Genomic DNA, 20771 nt, shown 5'->3' with positions numbered 1-20771 from the left:
GGGGGAGGACCACCAAGGCAGGCCACCCCAGGGAGGCGGGTGGCTGGGATCCTGGAACTCAGAACAAACTTGAGTTTGTCTCTTCTCTGCATACAAATACCCTGGGGTGGGGAGAGGTGAGGACCTGAGAACTGAGGGGGAGGCCGCAACCCAAAGGGCTGCCGCAGGTTGGGCGGCAGCAGCTGCTGGGAGCAGAGGCTCTGAACCTGCCAGCCTCCCTGGCCAGCACCCCTCTCTCCACCCATAGCACCTCTCACTAACCCAGCACCTGTCTTTAACCAGGAAGCCTTGGGTCTTCTCAGCAGGGTGGAGGGAGGTGACAGAACTACCAGCTACTCCGTGCCAGGGCAGCCCCCTCTAGGCAGCCGCAGTGCTCCTAGGGCGTCCTTGGCTTCTCCATCCACACCCACTTAGGCTGGGCTGACCCTTCTGGCCCCAGGCCTGGCCTAGGCCAGCACCCTTGGACTTAGTCCCTAAGGGGCTGTGGAGGGTCTCCAGGCCCAGCCCCCACTGCACACCATCCCACCCCATCCCCCTCCTGAGCAGGGAAACTGCTCCTTGACTGCATAACCCAGGGCCGGAGGGTCAATAGTGCATTCCTACTCTGGGCTGGGCTGCCCCCACACATGTTCTGGATTCCGGGGAACAGAGGCAAGTCCTTTCTTGCTGAGAGCAAAAGGAATAGGAATATGGCTACATTTACAAAAAGCAGCAGAAATAAATAAAGCCTTGGCCAGTGGCCAGGGAGGATCAGAAAATGACATCCCCCATGAGGACCCTTTGTTCCCAATTCCTGGCCAGCCTGCCTGGGCTTAAGTCTGATGCCATCACTTCTTGCTGTAGGGCCTTGGGAAAGAACTTTAACTTTTCTTTTCTTTTTTTCTTTTCCCCCCGAGACAGAGTCTCACTCTGTTGCCCAGGCTGGAGTACAATGGCGCAATCTCGACTCACTGCAACCTCTGCCTCCTGGGTTCAAGCAATTCTCTTGCCTCAGCCTCCCAAGTAGATGAGATTACAGGCATGCACCACTCCGCCTGGCTAATTTTATATTTAGTAGAGATGGGGTTTCAACATGTTGGACAGGCTGGTCTCGAACTCCTGACCTCAGATGATCCACCCACCTTGGCCTCCCAAAGTGCTGGGATTACAGGCATGAGCCACCGTGCCCGGGCAGAGCCTTAACTTCTCTGAGCCTCACTTTCCTCATCTGTAAATTACAGAAGATTAAACAAGAAAATGTTCATAAATGTTTAGCACAGCACCTAGCATGAATGTTAAGTAAGTGGAAACTGGTATAATTATTCTAGCTCCAGCCCTACTGCTTATTTGCTGTGCAATCTTAGGCAAGTCTCTTCTCCTTTCTGGTTCTGAGTCCCTAAATAGTCCTTCCAGCCTGTGGGGTACCGCCAAGAAGCCAAAGATGTAGCAGAGAGAGGGGACCTGGAGACAAACAATGGCCTGGCTTTCCATTTGGGATTTGCTTTCTGTCTTTAAGAAGATATCCATCAGAAATTCAGCTCTACTTGATTTCTTCTTGAGTACTTCTGTTTATTTAGCTCAGTGGCCCCAAACCCTCAGGCCTTGGGCATAACCAGCTACATAATTTGCAGGATCCACATGAAAATGAAGACTCTCTCATTCATAAATTATTAATGAAATCCCTGACAGAAGAGCATTAAATCAGCTGCAGGGACCCTTCTAAACCTAGGACCCTCGGCCACTGCCCAGATCACACTTCCGTGAAGCCAGCTCTGCCTTGGAGGCTCTGAGTGTAGGAGCAGGCCTGGGGTCCAAGCTGCTGCATTAGCAGCATTCACCCCTCGCCCTCCAGTGCAAGGGTACTCTTTCTTCACGCCGTGGGTATCTCTGACCAGCTGGCTGCTGCTTACCCTGGAACAAGCTTTGTAGAGTTCCCCATGTCAGAAGCAGCTCACACACTAAACACGACTTCCACCCAGGTGTGCTTGGATTGGAAGTCATACTTGAACTATTTGTTTTCTATCATCTTAATTGGTGCCATGTTTTTTTTGTTTTTTGTTTTTTTTGTTTTGTTTGTTTGTTTGTTTGTTTTTAAGAGATGGAGCCTTGCTCTGTTGTCCAGGCTGGAATGTGGTGGCGTGATCTCAGCTCATTGCAACCTCCACCTCCCGGGTTCAAGCAATTTTCCTGCCTCAGCCTCCTGAGTAGCTGGGATTACAGGTACACACCACCACACCTGGCTAATTTTTATATTTTTAGTAGAGACGGCGTTTCCCCATTTTGGCCAGGCTAGTCTCAAACTCCTGACCTTGCGATCCGCCTGCCTCAGCCTCCCAAAGTACTAGGATTACAGGCGTGAGCCACTGCGCCCAGCCTGGTGCCATGTTTTTTAAGACTTTTTAAGAATTACGAATTGGCCATCCATGTTTTTCCCAGATGATATTCACATGGTTTTCACTGTTGCCCCTCAGTTTCTGCTGCTCTGAGCATGACAACCTGTTTTAGGTCCTCTAAACTGAGTATCACATAGGCCAAACTACTTCTTTGTAAAGGAATGATAACCCTGTTGAGCTGTTGTAAAGATGTGAGTTGCTGTGTGCCTATGCAGTAGTGCCTACCACAAGAAAGTGCCCTGTTCATGGCAGCAATGACAGTGACTGTTACTGCTGAATAATAGGACTAGCAGCTCTTAGGCCCTAATTATTTGATGGCCTGAAAGTGGTGGCTAAATTTCCTGGTGTCCTAACCAGAAAGGAAAAGAAACGTGGAGTCTGCAGGAAACCGAAGAAATCTAGTCCTGTGCAGTTTAGTTGTATGGGAGAGGAAAGGCTAAACTGCAGCAGTTATTTAGAAACCAGTTCAAAGCTGTAGTGAGGTAAGAACAGTATTCCCAAAGAGGGAGAGGGCTTGAGTGCTCCAGTGTGTGCAGATACTGAAGGATGGAAGGGCATGGAGAAGACAGGGAGGTGTTCATTCATTGGGCCCCCGGCCTGTCGCCCCTCCCCTCCCCGGAGCCCAGGGCGGGGCTGTGGAAAGAAACTGACAAGGCTGGTGACCCAGCCCTGGTCCCCTGAGCCTGTGGTTCTCTTTCATTCTCCATGGAGTTTGTGCTGTTGGCTGTATTCATTCCGGTCTCTCCCACCTGGGCTCATGGCCCGCTCTGGATTTATTAGTTTGGATGGATGGAACTTGCTTTACACCAGGGAAGCATTCCTGGAAGCATGGTTTCAGACTAGATTTGGATAAATTCAACCCAATTCTCACTGCTCTGGAGTTACTCAAGGTTAAAAGAAGCCTTACTATGAATCTATAAGGGCCCTTTTAAAAATTATTTTATACTTATTTATTTTGAGACAGAGTCTCACTCTGTTGCCCAGGCTGGATTTCAGTGGCATGATCATGCCCCACTGCAACCTCGATCGCCCTGGGCTCAAGCAGTCCTCCCACTTCAGCCTCCAGAGCAGCTGAGACCACAGGCAGGCACCACCATGCCTGTCTAGATTTTTATTTTTTGTAGAGATGGGGTCTCACTATGTTGCCCAGGCTGGTCTCCAACTCCTGGGCTCAAGCAGTCCTCCCACAGTGGTCTCCCAAAGTGCTAGGATTACAGATATGAGCCACCATGCCCAGCCTTTATTATTATTATTTTTAAGACCAGTCAAGTGCAGTAGTGAGACAGGGAGAAAGAGTGGAAGAAGTTTGACATGTAACTGACTGGGAACGGTTGAGATACTCACCATCTTCAGAGCAGCCAAGGACCCTCTCCTAACCTAGGCCTATCCAGGTGTTCCTATGAAGTCCTTGGATGTATGTGTGCTGGGTGGGGTAGGTTGTCCTTAAAGTCAGGGGCACCTGCAGTGTTGTTCTTTGGTTTCTCAGTATCACCTGGGCCTGTCAAGGATCAGGTTCAGCATCTAAGTGCCTTTGGGTCCCTGTATTTGGCCGGAATCTGCAGTCCCCTGGTTTTCTCCTGGCCTGGCTTATTGCTGGTATTGCGAGCAATGCCTTGAGGGACAGCCGTGGCAGGGACATGAGCACTGTGGGCCGTGTGAGGGAGGGACATGGCATGCCTGCCATTTCTCAGGAAACTACTGCTTTCGTCCCTAGCACTTACTCCTCTTCGTGTCCAGAGGCCTAATTCCCAGCCCTCCAAAACCTCCCCCAGGCATTACGCCATTTCAGTCTTAATCCTGCAAAGAAGGCAGGACAGGAGTTTTTTCACCATTTACAAAAGAAGGAACAGACGTTCAGAGATTTGCCAGCTATCCCAGAGTCAGCGAGCTAAGTGGCAAAGCCAGCACAAGAACCAAGGTTGCTTTTATTCTTGCTCCAGATCTCTGCCCTCTGTGCCTCCTGAATCATCTGCTATTTTGGACTTGGGTTGCCTCCATTGAGCCTGCATTCAAGTGGTTTTCCCAGGAAGGACAGTCCGTTTCTCTGGAAAGATTCATTTCTGCTGTGGTCCACTTGCGTTATGGAGACTACCAGTTTTCTGCCGGGAAGGTCTAGAATGTCAGACAACTGCCTCAGGCAGGCCATCAGACAGGAGCAATAGGCCCAAATGCTTAACTGTACAGATGTGAGCATTGAGGCCCAGAGTATTTATTTATTTATTTAGACAGAGTCTCACTCTGCCACCCAGGCTGGAGTGCAGTTGCGCAATCTTGTTTCACTGCACCCTCTGCCTCCCGGGTTAAAGCGATTCTCATGCCTCAACCTTCCAAGTAGCTGGGATCACAGGTGCTCACCACCATGCCTGGCTAATTTTTGTATTTTCAGTAGAGACGGGGTTTCGCCATGTTGGCCAGGCTGGTCTCGAACTCCTAACCTCCAGTGATCCACCCACCTCAGCCTCCGAAGTGCTGGGATTACAGGGTGAGCCACCGCCCAGCCGAAGCCCAGAGTATTTAAGCCACTTGCCCAAGGCCACACAGTGTGTTCTCAGCAAGAGCCAGGGTACAGATTTCCAGTCTGATGCCCTTCACTTTCCAGCAGGCCCGTGACCCTGCTCTGTAGGACCCTTGGTTCTGGGTGACCAGAGAAGGAGGCAGAGACAGGGGAAGACAGGAAGTAGTTGGTTCATGTCAGTCGCAGCTGCTCACTTGGCTGTGCCCCCACACTGCTCCTTCACCCCTATCCCTCTGTCTGTCCAACTCCCCATCTTCCCAGCCCTTAGCCAACAACCTTGTCTGCCTCCTGGCCCAGAGGGCTAGGGTTTATGAGCCAGGGGCTCTTCTCTGTTCCTTGTAATGAGGAAGAAGGGGTCCTTCCCACCCCTTGAGAACTTGCTAGAGTGGGCTAGAGAGAAGGGGGAGGGACTTTGAGTGGGAGCAGCAGAACTGGATTAATTCTGCAGGTCAGAGGACTGGGAAATAAATCATGTTTTAGAGAGAGGCTTCTTTTTAAAAAGACAGGCTTACTTCTAGTCTGCTTCCTATTTTCCTTTGCGGAGAGAGAGGCCTGCTTATGGGGACTAAAGGCGACAGGTGTGAGCTCTGGTTGTCTGCCCACAGGCCACATCCGGCCCCCTTTGTGGTTTTATAAATAAAGTTTTATTGGAACACAGCCCACTCATTCTTTTATGTATTGCCTGTGGCTGCTTTTGTACTATAAGAATAGAGTTGAGTAGTCTCAACAGAGACCATCTGGCCCCCAAAGCCTACAGTGTTTATTATCTGGCCCTTTGCAAGCACCTGTCCAGCAGAACAGGTCTTCTTGGGTTCTCCGGGCCCAGGCAAAACAGCTTTCCTTGGCTCACTGAAAGAGGTTAGCACTTCTCAGGTCTCCTTATGAAGAACCCAAAAGGAACCCAAAGTAGACAAAGTGGTCAAGCAAACTGAAGTGGAGAGTGGAGTGGAGAGAGGGCGAGATGGGGCTGGGATGGGCCTGGTACTAGGCCCGCTCGGGGGCATTTCAGGGCCTTGCAGCAGGCAGCCCACTTGGCCACATCTCTGGGATGCAGCAGCAGGGAGCTGAAACTTCAGCAAGACGTGGGCACCAGGCAGCAACACCCACATTCTGAACCCAGACGTCCTTGGCCATACCAGCTTAAATCCTTGTGGAGGCCCTTGGTGTGTCTACCTTGTCTCAGCCCTACCAGGGCTTGAAAGCTGGGCCGGCGTTGCTTCTGCTCCCCAAGGAGGCTACTGACTGCTGAACCTGGGGAGGGGCTCTAACCTCAGATTTTGCCCTGTTTGTCTCTGAGTGAGGTCCCCTGGAGTCCCTCTACCTTCCATTCCAGATAACCCGGTGTCTGAGAGTGACCGTAGGGCAGTATCTCTAACAGGGTGCCAGCTTTTTCTTGGTGCATCCAGTATTAAACACTGCCTAGTTCTTGTCCTTGCAGGCCTGGGGCATGGTTTTCTGAGTGTCTCCAGAGCTGATTGAACCCAGGGAGGCAAACTCATGCTAACCACACTCATGGGAGTTACTGCTAGTGGCAGCTAACCATTATCAAGCACTGACTATGTAGTAGGCACTGCGCTGGGCACTATTACATACTATCTAATTTAATTCTCACAGCAACCCAGAAGGTAAGTATATCACGTCATCCAGATTTTTACAAGTTCAGGAACAGGCTCAGAGAGGGTAAGTCACTTCTTCAAAGGAGCAGAGCCTAGATTTGAATCCAGGCAGTCAGACCCCAAAGGCCTTGCTAGACCTCTCCACCAAAGCCCCACTCTGCTAATTTACAATAGAACTGGAAGGGGGCCAGGCTTTCCAGTTCTACACCAGGAGCCAACCTGCAATTGGAAGGTGGCTTGCTGAGTGAGGGAAAGAGTCAGGTGCTTTAAATAGAGAGCAGCGTCAAGCTCTGATTAGCTCAGGCGTGTGTCCCTGCAAGAGATGGACACTGCTGTACTAGCTGTGTGACCTTGGGCAAGTTATTTAACCTCTCTGGTTCAGCTTCTTCATTTGTAAAATGGAGGGGATAATAGAACTCATCGTTGTAGGGTTATTGGGAAAAATACGAGTTACTATACGCAGAGTGCTCAGCCGGATGCTTGGCAGAGGGGAAATGCTGTGAAGTGTTTGCTGCTGTTTATCAGTACTCTCTGAATGGGTGAGGCCCCTCTCCTGGCAAGCGCCTGGTGGGCAGTGCCAGGGTTTGTCTCTCAGACCTGCAATCCAGCGTTCTTTTAATTGTCCCCACTGCAGCCAGTGCTTTGCTCCTTTGGAGGTGAAGAGCAGCCCAGCAGAGAAAGCAGCAGCCTGGGGATGCCGGCAGACCTGGTTCCATGTCTGAGAGTCATCCCCTGTAAAATGGGGCTAAAAATGCCTACCCACTTGATGGGGTTGCCGTGGGGACTAAATGAGTCACTGTAGTTCAACTGTGTCAGTGCTCTTGACATGGTAGCCCTCTTCTCTTCTATTCTAGAAATGCACAAACCATTGATTAGACCAAGAGCTTTCTGCCTCATTCAGATGTTAATGGTATCACATCTCAATCATATGTTCTTTATGCTGCTTTGATTTTGCTCCTTCCTCTTGGCAGGAAGACAACTCTAAATCCCATTTCACAGGTGAGGAAACTGAGGCTCAGATTGGACACCACTGTCTGAGCCTGGAGTAGAGCCCTCATCTCTTCTGGTCACTCAAGGTCCCCATCCTTCTGCATTGGGGTTGGGGAGCGAGACTCCCTAAAACAGTGTTCTCTCTGTTCTGCTGGGGCCAATCTGTCTTCCTCAGTGGGTGGGGCTGCAGGAAGGGCTGGATGACACATCAGGGTCCAGTGGGTGTGGTGCCCCCAGGCCTAGAGATGGGTCCTGGGCGCTCCAACCCTGACATTTGAGGTTCCCGGTCCAGGCCACTGAGCCCGCTGGCCTTTGAGGATCCTTGCAACCACCAGGCCCCGTGGGACCCAGCCACCCACATGGCCAGAAAGGAAGGGTCAGGCTGCCTTGTACAGGGCTGTGATAACCACGGGCCCCATTCCAGGGAGGATCGTGTAGGATTCTCTGTGCTCCAGAGGAGTCCTGCATTTCGGCGGACACCTCATTATCCCTGTCCCAGCCGGCTGTGTCCCAGCGCCTCTGTAATCACACGGGCCCACGCCCAACAGACAGCCCAGGGCCAGGAAATCACTCTCCTCCCTCCTCCGCCTTCCGCCTGCGGCTGGCCGAGCGCAGCGCCTGCAGCCACTGGCTGTGGATCTCCTGCCTGCCTAACCGTTCTCTCTCTGGTTCTCCTCTCCTGCTGCCGCTTGCTCTCGGGGACTCGGAAGTGTGGCTGTCCAGCTGGGCTGAGTCGCCCAAGAAGGACGTGACAGGTACTGCCCAGCGTATGTGCATGTGTGTGAGCATGTGTGTTCCAGGCCCATGTGCGCGGGAGCCGGTGCCTTCAGGCCCTGTGCATGCTTCCTGTGATGTGCAGCAGCTGTTTGCCAGCATGGCAGGGGGCCTTCCACTTGCTGTGCCCTCTGCCTCCCCGGTCAGATCCGAACGCGGGGCCCTTTGCTGAGTGATGACCACGTAGCTCAGCGTGTACGCACATGTGCTCTGGACCCAGGCTGTGTGGGTTTGAATTCCAGCTCTGCTACGTCCTGGCTATGCTGCCTTGGGTGGGGTGTGTAACCTCCTTAAGGGGAAGCCATCCCACCTCGTGGGGAGCCTGGCATACAGAAAGTGCTCAGGCAGTGGTGGGGCTTTCGCCATCTTCAGCCTTATCTCAGTTGGCCGTTCCAGTGAGAGAGCCAAGCCAAAGACAGTTCATCTCACTTCAGGCAGGTAAACTGAGGCTGAGAGCAGAGGGCCCTGGCACCCACGCCTCATTTCCAGTGATCTCACTGGGGAGCTGGAGATTTGGGGCAGGGGGTGGGGCAGGTCTGTGACTCACTGAAGATGGGTTGCAGCCCCCATGCCCAGCAATCCAGAGCTTGGCCTGCCTGGCTGAGATGGCCCTCAGGGACTAGGGCCTTGGCCTGTGTCTGGGAGGAGCTGGGCAGGAGTCAGGGACTTGCCTTCAGCCTTTGGTCTTACGGGACCATGGCAGAGAATCCTGGACAGCAGAGTTCTCAGCTTCTGGATGGAGATGGTCGGAGGAGGGATGGAATTTCCAGAACGGTCTTCTATGGGGCCCCTCCGTTTTTGAGACTGTTACACACCCTAACCCTCTAGCCCCAAACCTGAGAGCAGAGGTTCAGGCTGGGGGAATAGGGGACAAAGCAGAAGGGTGGGAACTGAGTGGGGTGGTGGGGCTGGGCCAGCCCCAGGGTTTAGAGCCCAAAGTTCAGCCCCTCCTGCTGCTGTGGGCGGGGAATGGGAGGTGAGCGTGTTGGGAGGAGTCCAGAGGAGAAGAGAAGGCAGTGGGTCGGAGGCGTTGCAATCGTCCTTCTGGAGTTTCCTGTGACAAGGGCCTGGGCCTGAGCTAATCTCTGGGCTCCTGTCCCTTTTTCCCCTCTCCATGCGCCAGTGAGCCAGAGCCCACTTGGCCCACAGCAATACATTTTATTCACCAAACGTATAGCGGAGGGGCCAGCAGTCCCAGTCCAGCCTGGGAGGAACCAGTTGTAAGGGGCTAGAGGGACTTTTGTAGGATGCCCAGGGTTGGGGAGTCGTGGGGAACCTGGGGTGGAGGCCAGCACAGGGTCTTACTAGCTCTGTGACCCTGGGGAGGACACTTAACCATGTCTCAAGATGGTCCCAGCTGTTTGGAGCAAGAGGCCCAGGGGAGGCCGTGTGGGCTGGGGGAAAACCCAGCCAGACTGCGAGTCCAGGGCCAAAGTCTCTCTGGGCCTTGGTTTCTCTATCTGGAGTGTTGGAGGGTTCTTTGAGATATGAGACAGGAAACTCAGAGGTAAGGGCTGATGCTGGAGATCCTTATAGATCAGGGGCCTCAGGTTGCTTAGCCTGGCATCCCTCCCGAGTAGGCCTAGGGGCTCTGAGCTGCCTCTCAATCCAGCTGGCAAGTACCCGTTGCCTGCTGAAGGTGGGGTCTGGGAGGGGCATGTTGCAGGGACACAACCCCAGGCCTCCCTTCCCCACCCTTCTCCTGGCACCTGCAGCCCTGGCACCGAGCTGCCTGCTGAACCTGTGGGTTCTGAGCCCACAAAGGAACCAACACCTTTGCTGCTCCCCAGATCTCCCATTCCCTCCGTTTGCTTTAAAATGACCATTTGTGGTTTCCATAGTACTTGAAGCCCCATCACTTCATTCCACGCTCAGAACAATTCCCGTGAGGTAGGAACTGCTAATTGTTCCTGTTTCCAGATGAAGCTAAAACTCAAGAGAGGTTACGTGTCCTCCCCAGGATCTCAGAGCTAGTAAGGGCAAAGCAGGACTGGACCTCAGATCTTTAGATTCTAATTCTAAGCATTTCCATCATGAATTTCAGGTAATTACTATGTCCCATGTCATGTCCTGTGGCACTAGTCCTAGGGTGTCGAGAGACTCTTGTCCAAGGCACATGGTTTGGTTGGGGAGCAATGCCCAACATAAAGTTGAGGAGGGAACAGAAGAGAGGGAACAAGAGTGATCAGGAGCCTCCTGGAGGGCAGAGATGCCTGGGGAGAACTGGGAAATTGGAATTGGTAGAGAGAAGGGAAAGCATTCCAGCAGGGGGCAGCAGCTAGAGCAAAGACTTGGAAAGTAAGAAGCTGCCTGGAGCAGTGGTGTTGGGTGTTGGCACCTAGTGGGTGCTCGATACATGTGTGTTGAATCATGAGTGATGCAGGGAATGGTGGTGTGGGGGACGGGGGTCAAGGAACTTGGGGAGCTCAGATTGGCAAGAAAGACTGGGCTTGAATTTGGCCTTTATTCTATAGGCACCAGGGAGCCATGGAAGGCGTTGGAGCATGGGAGTGACTTGGCGAAAGCCCAGTTGAGAAGTTTAAGTTGGCAGCCAGAGTTCCATCCAGGTGGTAGTTAAAGGAATGCAGATGTGAGGCAAGGGTGGGGCAGGGGTCCAGGGGACCCCCAGGACCCCAGCAGGTCCAACTAGGGGCTCTGTAATAAAGCATAAGGTTCCATCCCTGGATGAGACTCATGCAAAGGCCCCTTCCAACCCAGAGAGGCTCTGCTGTCTAGAAGAGGTACACCCCTTCTCCATGCTCCTGCCAAGCACTCCTCATCTAAAGACACCAGGCTCCCTCCACTGCCCCCTCCCCACTCAGGCAGACTCCTCCAGCCCCCAGTTCTGCAGGCTTTGGCTGGAAGGGGATCCAGAGTGGCCTCTGTGGGATGACATCATTGCCTACTGCCTGCCTGGCCTGCAAGTGGTTTCTCATCTGGATACCTGCTCGCAGCTCCCGCCCGCCCGGCTGCCCTGGCCAGGGAACACCCTAAGAGGCAGCTGCCAGAGAGAAGAGCTGGGAGCCTGCCTGTGCAGGGGGAGGGAAGGGCAGTCAGAAGGACAGAGTATCCGTGTGTCCTTCCCACAGCGTTTGGAGCAGCTCCTGAGAGGGGCCAAAGCCTGTCTGTGCTTTCCAATACCTAGAGAACGTTTCCTTAACTTTTCTACCTGTGTCCCAGAGAGTCAGCCTTCAGGAAGCTCAGGCCAATTTTCCAGGAAAATGGTTGGAGGAAGGGGTGTGGGGGTGTGGATTTAACTCAGCTTTGAAACCCTGCCTCAGATTTTCTTGGCTTGGATTAAAATGAGCTGATGTCTGTCCACTCCCCAGCACCTCCTGCTCGTCCTCCTAGCATCTTCTGGCCACAAAGCTGGGGCTCCTTGCTCCTCCTTACCTCGATTTCCCCATCTCCCTTTCTCCCTTCGAGTTTGGCTGTCTCATTTTCCTGTATTTCCATATCAGAGTCGAGGTATTCATATTGACTCCACAAACCAGTGAGTCCCTCTGTTCATCTTTCTGCCAGTTCACGCGTTTCACTGGTTCATTTCACACTGACTGAGTGCCTGCCACCTAACAGGCACTGTGGTCTGGTCAGTAGAGGTGGCAAGAGTCAACTGGAAACCCATACTCTAGGCCAGGCACAGTGGCTCATGCCTGTAATCCCAGCACTTTGGGAGGCCGAGGCAGGCAAATCACTTCAGCTCAGGAGTTCAAGACCAGCCTGGCCAACATGGTAAAACTCCATCTCTACTAAAAATACAAAAAAAATTTAGCCAGGTACGGTGGCGGGCACCTGTAATCCTAGCTACTCAGGAGGCTGAGGCTGGAGAATTGCTTGAACCCGGGGGGCGGAGGTTGCAGTGAGCCGAGATTGTGCCACTGCACTCCACCCTGGGCAACAGAGCAAGACTCTGTCTCAAAAAAAAAAAAAAAAAAAAAAAAAGAGAAAGAAACCCATACTCTAGTCTTTATTAAGCAGCAGCTGTGTCCCAGGTATCTGGGATGTAATGGGCCCTTCCCTGGGAACCAGGTGCCAGTGGCCCATTGTAGGCCACATACAGTGCGGAAGTTAAGATCACAGCAGTGGTGTCAGGTGGGCTTGGGTTCAATCCCAGCTGTGTGACCTTAGGGAATTCACTTACCCTCACAAGGCTTGCTTTGCCCATGCGTAAAATGGGGCCATCACAGGACCTACTGTACGGGGTTGCTCTGAGGATTGGACAAGGCAGCTACATGCTGTCGGGGGCCTCCAAGTCAGCACTGATGAAGGCTTGCTGTCACTCCTGCTATGATCTGGGCACATTCAGGCCTTGCGGGCTCTCTAACATGCCACAGAACTCTCTGTTCTTCTGTTTGTTGCTGGAGCCTTTCTTTCCCACTCTTCTCATCCAGTACCCCCACACTGGGAAAGGGGGCCCCATTTCTCATAGGGCAGGGATGGCCATTTTTGTGCCAGGTGCACTTAAGAAGTGCTGTTGGCCACAGAGACTCCAGGCATGGAACAGGCACTGCCCGTCCCCCTAGGGGCACAGTGGGAGGTAGTCTGTCAGTGCAGCACCCGGCACTGCCTCTGCCCAGCTGGCAGGGGCAGGCACAGAAGCTGGCACGCCTAAGTACAGAGGCGGGGCAGGCCCTGCTGCCCGGCTGTTGGTTGCATTTCTGCCTGAAATATAATCCCTGCTTTAGCAGGGCTGCTCGGGACTGTGCACGTGCAAATGTATGCGGCACACTCAGCTGTGCAGGGTCCCTTCTGCTTCTCCAAAGGGCTGAGATGGCCCTGCAGGGCCCACACCTCATGGGAGAAAACTGCCGGGGGCAGTGGGTTTCTTTCCCTGGAAGGAGGCCTCCCCTTGGGATTTCCTAGAGTTCTGTGGCCATTGCCGTCTGCCCTAGGTTGGAGGGAGCCTCCCCCCACAGAAGGACCCCAAAGATCTAAGTAGTGTTTCTTGCTCCAGGGTGCCCACAAGCACCATAGGGACACAGAGGGGATGTCCAAAAACTACTCATGCCTGAGTCCCAGACCAAAGAAACCTGTCTCTCTGGAGCCCAGCATTAGTACTTTTAAAAAGCTCCCTGGGTGATTCTGTGCTACCAAGTTGAGGATTATTGTGCTAGAAGAACCAGACTGATGGGAACAAATCAGAGGCAGTTATTCCGCAATGGAAAGACAGATGGGCTTGGGCCTGAACAAAATCATACTGAGTGAATGTGCTGTTCTTCATAGCAGCTGTAGGAGCTGGAGTCATCTCCTGCCTGCTCTAGAGAGACCTCTGATTAGTCTTGTGTGAAATGGAAAGATAAGGGGGATGTTGTGGGCATGAAATGGGGCAGTTAATGTGCCTGGCACATCACATTTGCCAAATCAAACTCAGGCGTGTGGGAAATGTGGCTGTAGGCTGAAGCACCAAGGGGGCTCTGTGGAGCTTGGAGATCCTCAGCAATTTTTATAGCCAGGCTAGTGACATGAAGCCCCCTAGCCTTCAAGGAAATTGGCAGACATATAGTTTATGCCAGTTGCAGTGGCTCATGCCTGAAGTCCCAGCACTTTGAGAGGCTGAGGCAGGAGGATCACTTGAGCCCAGGAGTTCAAGACCAGCCTGGGCAACAAAGTGAGACCTCATCTCTACAAAAAATAAAAAAATTAGCCGGGTATGGTGGTGTGTGCCTTTGGTCCCAGCTACATGGGAGGCTGAGGTGGGAGGATTGCTTGAACCCAGGAGGTCAAGGCTGCAGTGAGCCATGATTGCACCACTGTACTCCAGCCTGGGCAACAAAGAGAAACCCTGTATCAAAAAAAAAAAAAAGTACTAGGAATTCCCTTTGGGCTGGGGGTGGTCTGAAAAGGCTTCCTGTAGGAGGTGACTAGTCCATCTCTGGCTAGTGGATCCTTTTCACTCCTAGCTAAAAGCACATCATATTTTAAGTGTCTTATCCCCACGCCCACCCTAATAATGGTGATGGGAAGAGTTGAAGTGCAGAGGTTTAAGCAGCATCCAATGCCATACAGCTAGGAAGCTAAGAGAGCACCCAGCCTGTCTGCCTTCCTGCCTGGTGCCTGCTTAGTGAATGTCGTGCTGGTCCGGTGGCTGAGAACAGAGAAACTGCTTGCTCCTTGGAGTCCGCCTGCCCTCCCTCTGCTGCACCCATCTTTTGACCCCTCAAGCCCCTCAAACTGCCAGGGGCCTGACCACAAGCCCCGGCACTGAAAGGCAGAGAGAAACTGAGTCAGTCTCTGCAGCCAGAGGGCCCTCTCTGGAAGCAGGGCTGGGGGCAGGCCTGAGCCTGGTCCGACTGCACCCGGCCTGGGCTCAGTGGCAGCGCCTGGGTTGAGTCCGAGGGGTAGGAACCGAGCGAACTTGAAGAAAAGTTGGCGGGGGGCGGGTTGGGCTCGCCAGCCGCTGGCGCGGGGACTTTCTTCTTGGGTTTCAAGTAAACAGTCTGGGCCTCCTCCCCCTCCCCTGCCTCCACCCCCGGCTCCTCATTCGACGGGTCTCATGTGTTTCTATTTAAGGGTTGCGAGTAAACCCCAGTGATTGGCGGCCTCAAACCCTCTTGACTCCTCGCCTGGGCCTGGGCTGCGGAGAAGCTCTCTCCCGCTCTCTCCTCTCCCTCTCCCGCCCGAGGGAGCAGGGCTGCCTTTTCTCTCGGGTTTGCAGGGGTTGGGGGCAGAGGCTGGAGCCTCCTGCTTGCCTTTCCTTTGCCTCTGGCCTCAGCCTTCATGGGCCTCCCACCCGCTGGCTCGCCGCCCTCCCCGATGCCCCTGCCGGCCCGAGATGGAGGCCGGAGAGACCCCGTGGGCCCCAGGCCTCCCCGCAGGCTCCCTCATGCCGGGCTGTGACTAACTCATCGCAGCACAAGGCTTCTTCCTGAGCTTCCTTGGCCTCCGCCTCCGCCTCCGCCTCCGCTCTGCCTCTCTCGTTCCTCCTCCTCCTGCCCGTCCCTTCCCCGGCCCCCTGGCTCCCCATGTCCCCCGGACCCCGCGGTGCAGCGGGCCGGTGTGGGGCCTTGCTATATGGCCTGTCCCTGGCGCCCTGTGAGCTGCGAGCCCCGGCTGCGGGCTGCCCCTGGGAGCGGTGCTGGCGACAGAGCAGCCACCCCCGAGGAGGCCGATGGACAGGGGGCGCCCCGGCCGCGGGGCCATGGCCGGCCGCTGGCTCACCGCGTGCTTTCTGCCCTCGCCAGGTGCCGACGCCACCGCCGAGCCCATGATCCTGGAACAGTATGTGGTGGTGTCCAACTATAAGAAGCAAGAGAACTCGGAGCTGAGCCTCCAGGCTGGGGAGGTGGTGGATGTCATCGAGAAGAACGAAAGCGGTGAGTGCCCTGGCCGCTGGCCGTCCACTGGGGTTCCGGTCTGGCCCCCTGGCCAAGCTGGTTTTTGTTCCTCCCTCCTCCCCCACCGCTGCAGCTATACGTTATTTCCATCTGGCAGAGAGAGGGCCGAGGCGGTTGAAGTTTCCCCCTGTTGGTTTGGGCTGCAGGCCAGCAGTTTGCCTGGTGGTGGAAGAATGTCTCCTTTGCTCCGGGTAATTAACCAGCCTGTGTTAATGCACGTTCAGGCACAGCGCAGGAATAAGTGACCAGCCCTGCTGGGGTCCCTGTGCCCTCAGAGGCCCGTGGGGCAGTGTGCTCTCAGCTCAGGAATGCCCAACAACAGCATCCTCCATAGGCCACATTCTGAGCCAGGGTCCAGGCAGGGGCAGGACAGCTGATGGGGAAGGCAGGCCCTGCTGTCAACGTGGGGTCCAGGGTCTCCAGGTCCCTGGCGTGTTGTCTGAGGAAGGGCCAGGCCTGTGGGCGTTGGCTGGGGTCTGGTTGGGGAGCTGACTGCCCCCTGCCGAGCTGGAGGCCCCAGGACCTGGAAAGCAAGCGCAGTGAGGGGGATGCAGCCAGGCCCAGCCGGGGCCGGGCAAGGTCCCAGACTGACAGGGGCTGTGCGGACAGCTGCCCAGGGCAGCTGGTTCTCAGGGTGCCACGGAGGGTGCAAAGGTACCTTGGTGTCCCTGGCAGCAGGAGTCGTGGCAGGTGAAGAGAGGAGAGCCCAAGCCTGTCAGTCCAGGCCTGTTCGGCCCCCAACAGAGCCAGGCATGGGACTCGAGCCCAGGACAGCCATCAGCCCACAGCCTCCCAGGGCTTGCATGGGTTGCTGGGGTGTTTTGTTTCAGTTTCAGTTTGCTGCAGGGAAGGCCCCTGTGCTCAGAGCCTCTCTGAATGGTGTTTGGTGGATACTTCCAGAGGGCAGGAGCCTGTTCTCCTCTCCTAGTCCCACTCTGTGCCTTGCCAGTGTTTAAACCCCAAAGGAAAGACAAAGCATGCTTAGGACGGCAGTGCCTGCTCTGTAGAGACAAAACCGAGACACAGGGAGGTTGCGGGGAAGCGAGTCTCCTGAGATCCGAAGCAGAACCCTGTGCCTCCAGGTGGCCAGGAGCTGTGGGGATGCTGAGGAAATCCCAGTGGGCCTCCTGGGGGAGGTGGGTGCAGGCTCCTGCCACCGGTGGCTCCGGGGAGCAGGGCTGTGATATGCATATAGGGCCTGACTTGTGGCCCTCCTGCTCTGAGGTCTTCGAAGTGCCTACTCTCCTCTCAGGTCAGGCTGTGTCTGCCCTTGTGCCTGGAGTCATCACCAAGGTGGTCAGCAGCGACAGTCCTCCCTGGCAGAGCCATGTCCCTGCTGTGAGGCCTCAACCCTTCGTCCCAGGTGCCCACACTGGGCTCCTCCCTGGGCAGCTTTGTCCTCAGCCTTTGTCATGCTCATGGCGCCACCTCCCTTCCCCCAAAGGAAGCTGGCAATGTCATGGGGGTCTGACTCTGGAAACCCCCAGCACCTGAAGACCCAAAGTAATGGATCTCTAATGGTGACATGGGAGACCTCAGGTGAGGGGGATGTTTGTTGTAGAGCTTGCATCAGGAAAGGTGGTTGGTTCTTCTCAGAACTTCTGGCTAGGGAAGTTCTGCAGGAACCATGGTTCTCCCACCATGCCTGCCTGTCACACCATAGCTATTTAACCCTCGAGCAGCAGGAGGTAGTGAGCCCACATGTCTTTGGGGGCCGCCAGCCACTGGCCAGGATGGCTGAAGATGAGACAGCATACAAGAGGAAGTCATCCTGCTGGAAGACTCCAGGATTCCCAGGGCGGGTGTGCCCTCTCCCCTCCTGTCCCATCTACAGGACCCTGGGACGCTGGAGTCCTGGGATTGGGGGAAGGAACTTTGACAAAGGGGGAGACGCCTGCTCTCCCGAGGAGCTGCCGATGGCTGTTAGAGGTGGCCCAGGCACCCCAGCTGCCCACGGCCACCTGTGGCCAGAGCAGGCCAGTCTGGCACGCAGACCGTGTGAGGGAGCTACTGTTCTTAGAAGCCGCATTCTACCTGCCACTACCTGCTTGGGGGCTTCACGTCCCTTAACTTCTCTGGGCCTCAGTTATTCCTTCCATAAAATGGAGGTGAGCTTGTGACTGATTGGAAGCAGGCGCTGGAGCAAATGACCTCCCTGAGCTCTCTCTCGGGTCTGAACTCCGTGGCTGGGAAACGTGGTGGGACCCTAGGTGTCGGATAGAGCTTCCCTGAACGTGTCTTTTCTACTTCTGGGAGTTTGGTATCTTTACCCTTAGTGGAGACAGCTGCTCAGCTGCAGATGTTTGCACAGGACCTGGACTGCTGTGCCTGCCTCTTCAAACCCATCTGTTGCTATCTACCAGTATACAACCAGCCTAACCAGAGAAATGAAGTGGGTGGAGGGGAGAAAGGAAGAGAGCCAAGCTGCAGATCTCTGGGAGGGTGGTTTCCCCGTTCAGGGAAGCTGGAGGCCTGACGGTGGGGGAGAGGAGGCGTCTTGTGCGTCCTGCAAGCTGGTTTTGGAAGGAGTGGTGAGTGAGGCTTTTGAACTCAGGAACAAAGACCCAATTGTGAAGCCTTTGACCTTGGGACACAGTGGGTGTGTTGAGGCATTTCCATTTGCATTGTTGGGCAGTGGCCCCCAGCCAGCACCATCCTCACCTCCCTGGGCCTTGCCTTGCCCACAGGGTGCCAGGACTCTGCCGGTGTCCCCTCTCACTTGGCTGGGAGTGCCTCAAGTAGAGTGTCCACAGGGGGACCCAGCCACCTCTGACTCTGCCTGCTCATCAGAGCCCCTCTGTGCTCTCACTGGTCTGAAGAGAGATGTGCATGGAAGGTGATTCTGAGTCAGTAAACACCAAGTGGCAGGCCACATGCTTCACATACATCATTCTATTGGGATATCATGAAACAACACCATGCAGTAGAAGGCAGTTTCACCAATTTGTGGCTGAAGTAATAGGCTAAGAGGCTAAGTAATTGCCTTAGAGTCCAAGAGTAAGATCTCTCCCCTCAACAGAGGCCACGCAGGGAGGCTGAGAATGGACCCATCCCAGGTGGGAAGGGTGGAAGCCCAAGTTGGCGATGCTGTAGGTTGAGGAGAGACGCAGGCTGGGTGAGATAGCTGCAGAGCTCCCTGGAACATCTGTGGGGAAGGTTGTCTCTGCATCCATCCTTCCAGCTAGTGGGAATTCATGTTGTTCATTGATCCATTGAACTTGGGGACAGGAAACAGCTGAGAGGATCTGAGGAAGGTGATGTGTACTTAGGACTGAGAACAAACCTATTCCAGAGAACAGGAGTCAAAGAAACCCAAAGTGGGACTTCAGTAGCTTTAAGGAAAGCATTTGTGATCAACCAGTGGGCCTAAGCCCAGATCAGAAAAGGACTCTTTTTCTCCATTGATCAACAGGAATACATAGAGCAGAAAGATTCACAGTTTTGGTAGCTTTGCCACCAAGCAAGCCATACCAGGGCATGCAGCCGCCATTGTTACTTTGTCTTTGGAAACCCCTCTACCCTTGACATAAGCAGCAGTGCGTAAGTTGGTGGGCAGGTTTTAAAGAATGTCCTCTTGAGGACATTCATATGCCTCAAATACTGCATTGGCTTCCCTCTCCAGCAGGCATAATTTCTGGCAGCGCGATGACATCAGGGTCCTGGTCACTCTGATTTCTGCATTGAGCAAAGCTGCATCTAACTTCCTGGGATTGTTTCCTTCTTCTCAGGACTGCAGGCGAGGGGAAGAAGTGGGCAGATGAGTCAACAAAATTTTTCCTGCCTCACCTTTCTTCTCTGAGTCTTTGCTTACTTCCTGCGCCAGCATAATACATTGGGAGTTCTTATACTTCCATGGAAGCAAAGAATTTTGAGCTCCTGGTCCATAATTTTTTTTACAAGGGAGAAAACCAAACCTTGGGAAGAATTTGAGAATTTTTACTCCCCTCTAGGGTCAATGCTTTAGTCCCAGTTGAGTTGTGAGTGGAGGACAGAAATTCACTCAGACTTTCTCAAGAGATTATTGAAGCAATAAAGGAAAATCTCACCAAACCCAGAGGTGAGAAGTAAATCAGCCTTAGGGGGTTGGGACTGGGAACCAAAAGTCAGCACAAGCCAAAGCAGCTTCTCTGTCTGTCTTACTTACCATGTGGATTTTTTTTTTAGATGGAGTTTCACTCTTGTTGCCCAGGCTGGAGTGCAGTGGCATGATCTCAGCTCACTGCAACCTCCACCTCCTGGGTCAAGCGATTCTCCTGCCTTAGCCTCCCAAGGAGTTGGGATTACGGGCACCTGCTACCACGGGTGGCTATTTTTGTATTTTTAGTAAAGACAGGGTTTTACTATGTTGGCCAGGCTGGTCTCAAACTCCTGACCTCAGGTGATCCACCAACCTCGGCCTCCCAAAGTGCTGGGATCACAGGCGTGAGCCACCGCACCCAGCTACCATGCAGATTTAAAGCACAGCTGTGCTCTTCCAACTGCAGATCAGCCTGCCTTCTCCTCTCGCCCGACCATGACAGCAGCTTGTTTGAGTGGCACTGGTTTCTCAGGACCAGACTTGCATGACTTTTCAGTTGAGATCTCTCCCAACAACTGAGTTTGACCTCTGGTTCTCTGAGTTCAGAATTCAAAGTTTGAATCTGATTGTTTCCTCACCAGCAATGGATTGGCAAATGTTAGATCAGGTGTCCAGCCCTGGTCCAATAGGCTGTGTCCCAGAGATGCATCACAGAGTATAAACATGGTTACCTAACCAACCTCTTCAGCAGAGGCTGTTGGTGGGCACGTTTTAAAGAAAAGTTACCCAAAAACATGGTGGCTGCAGCCATTTTACTTGTTCAGTACCTGTGCATGTGGTGGGGAGGGTGAAGAATCCAGAATTCCAATACCGGGTTTAAGATCTAAGTCTATACTGTGTGATATAAGTAGAAATCAGTCCGTTTTCTGATGGTTAAGAGTGGGTAGTGATACATACCACATGGGCTTTCTGTAAGGATGAAATACACTCTATGTAGGAGTGGTTCATTTATTCATGCATTTATTTCACAGTTCTTGAATACTTGAATACTTTGTGCTAATTGTGTATACATCCATGAGGTTCCTGCCTTTATGGAGCTTAGAGTCTAATTGATGTGCTTATTCTGGTATACTGTATTGTGAGCCTGGGATA

At 53.8% G+C, this 20771-nt stretch overlaps 1 protein-coding gene across 5 annotated transcripts in view; it reads left to right on the top strand.

The window, feature by feature from the left end:
- Positions 1-20771, top strand: part of SH3PXD2A (SH3 and PX domains 2A) — a 250807-nt gene that overhangs the window by 176421 nt on the left and 53615 nt on the right. For 3 of the 5 annotated variants that reach the window (XM_050804905.1, XM_050804908.1, XM_050804909.1), the window contains one exon: positions 15449-15580. In XM_050804905.1, the coding sequence (XP_050660862.1) occupies positions 15449-15580 (132 nt within the window). Of the gene's footprint in view, positions 1-8203; positions 8249-15448; positions 15581-20771 lie in introns of all 5 variants that reach the window. The other 2 variants (XM_050804906.1, XM_050804904.1) reach the window with 1 other exon arrangement.

The sequence above is a fragment of the Macaca thibetana genome, chromosome 9, assembly GCF_024542745.1.
Source record: "Macaca thibetana thibetana isolate TM-01 chromosome 9, ASM2454274v1, whole genome shotgun sequence".
Classification (NCBI taxonomy): Eukaryota; Metazoa; Chordata; class Mammalia; order Primates; family Cercopithecidae; genus Macaca; species Macaca thibetana.
Note: the sequence above shows the minus strand (reverse complement) of the source record. Positions and strands in the feature narration are given on the sequence as shown.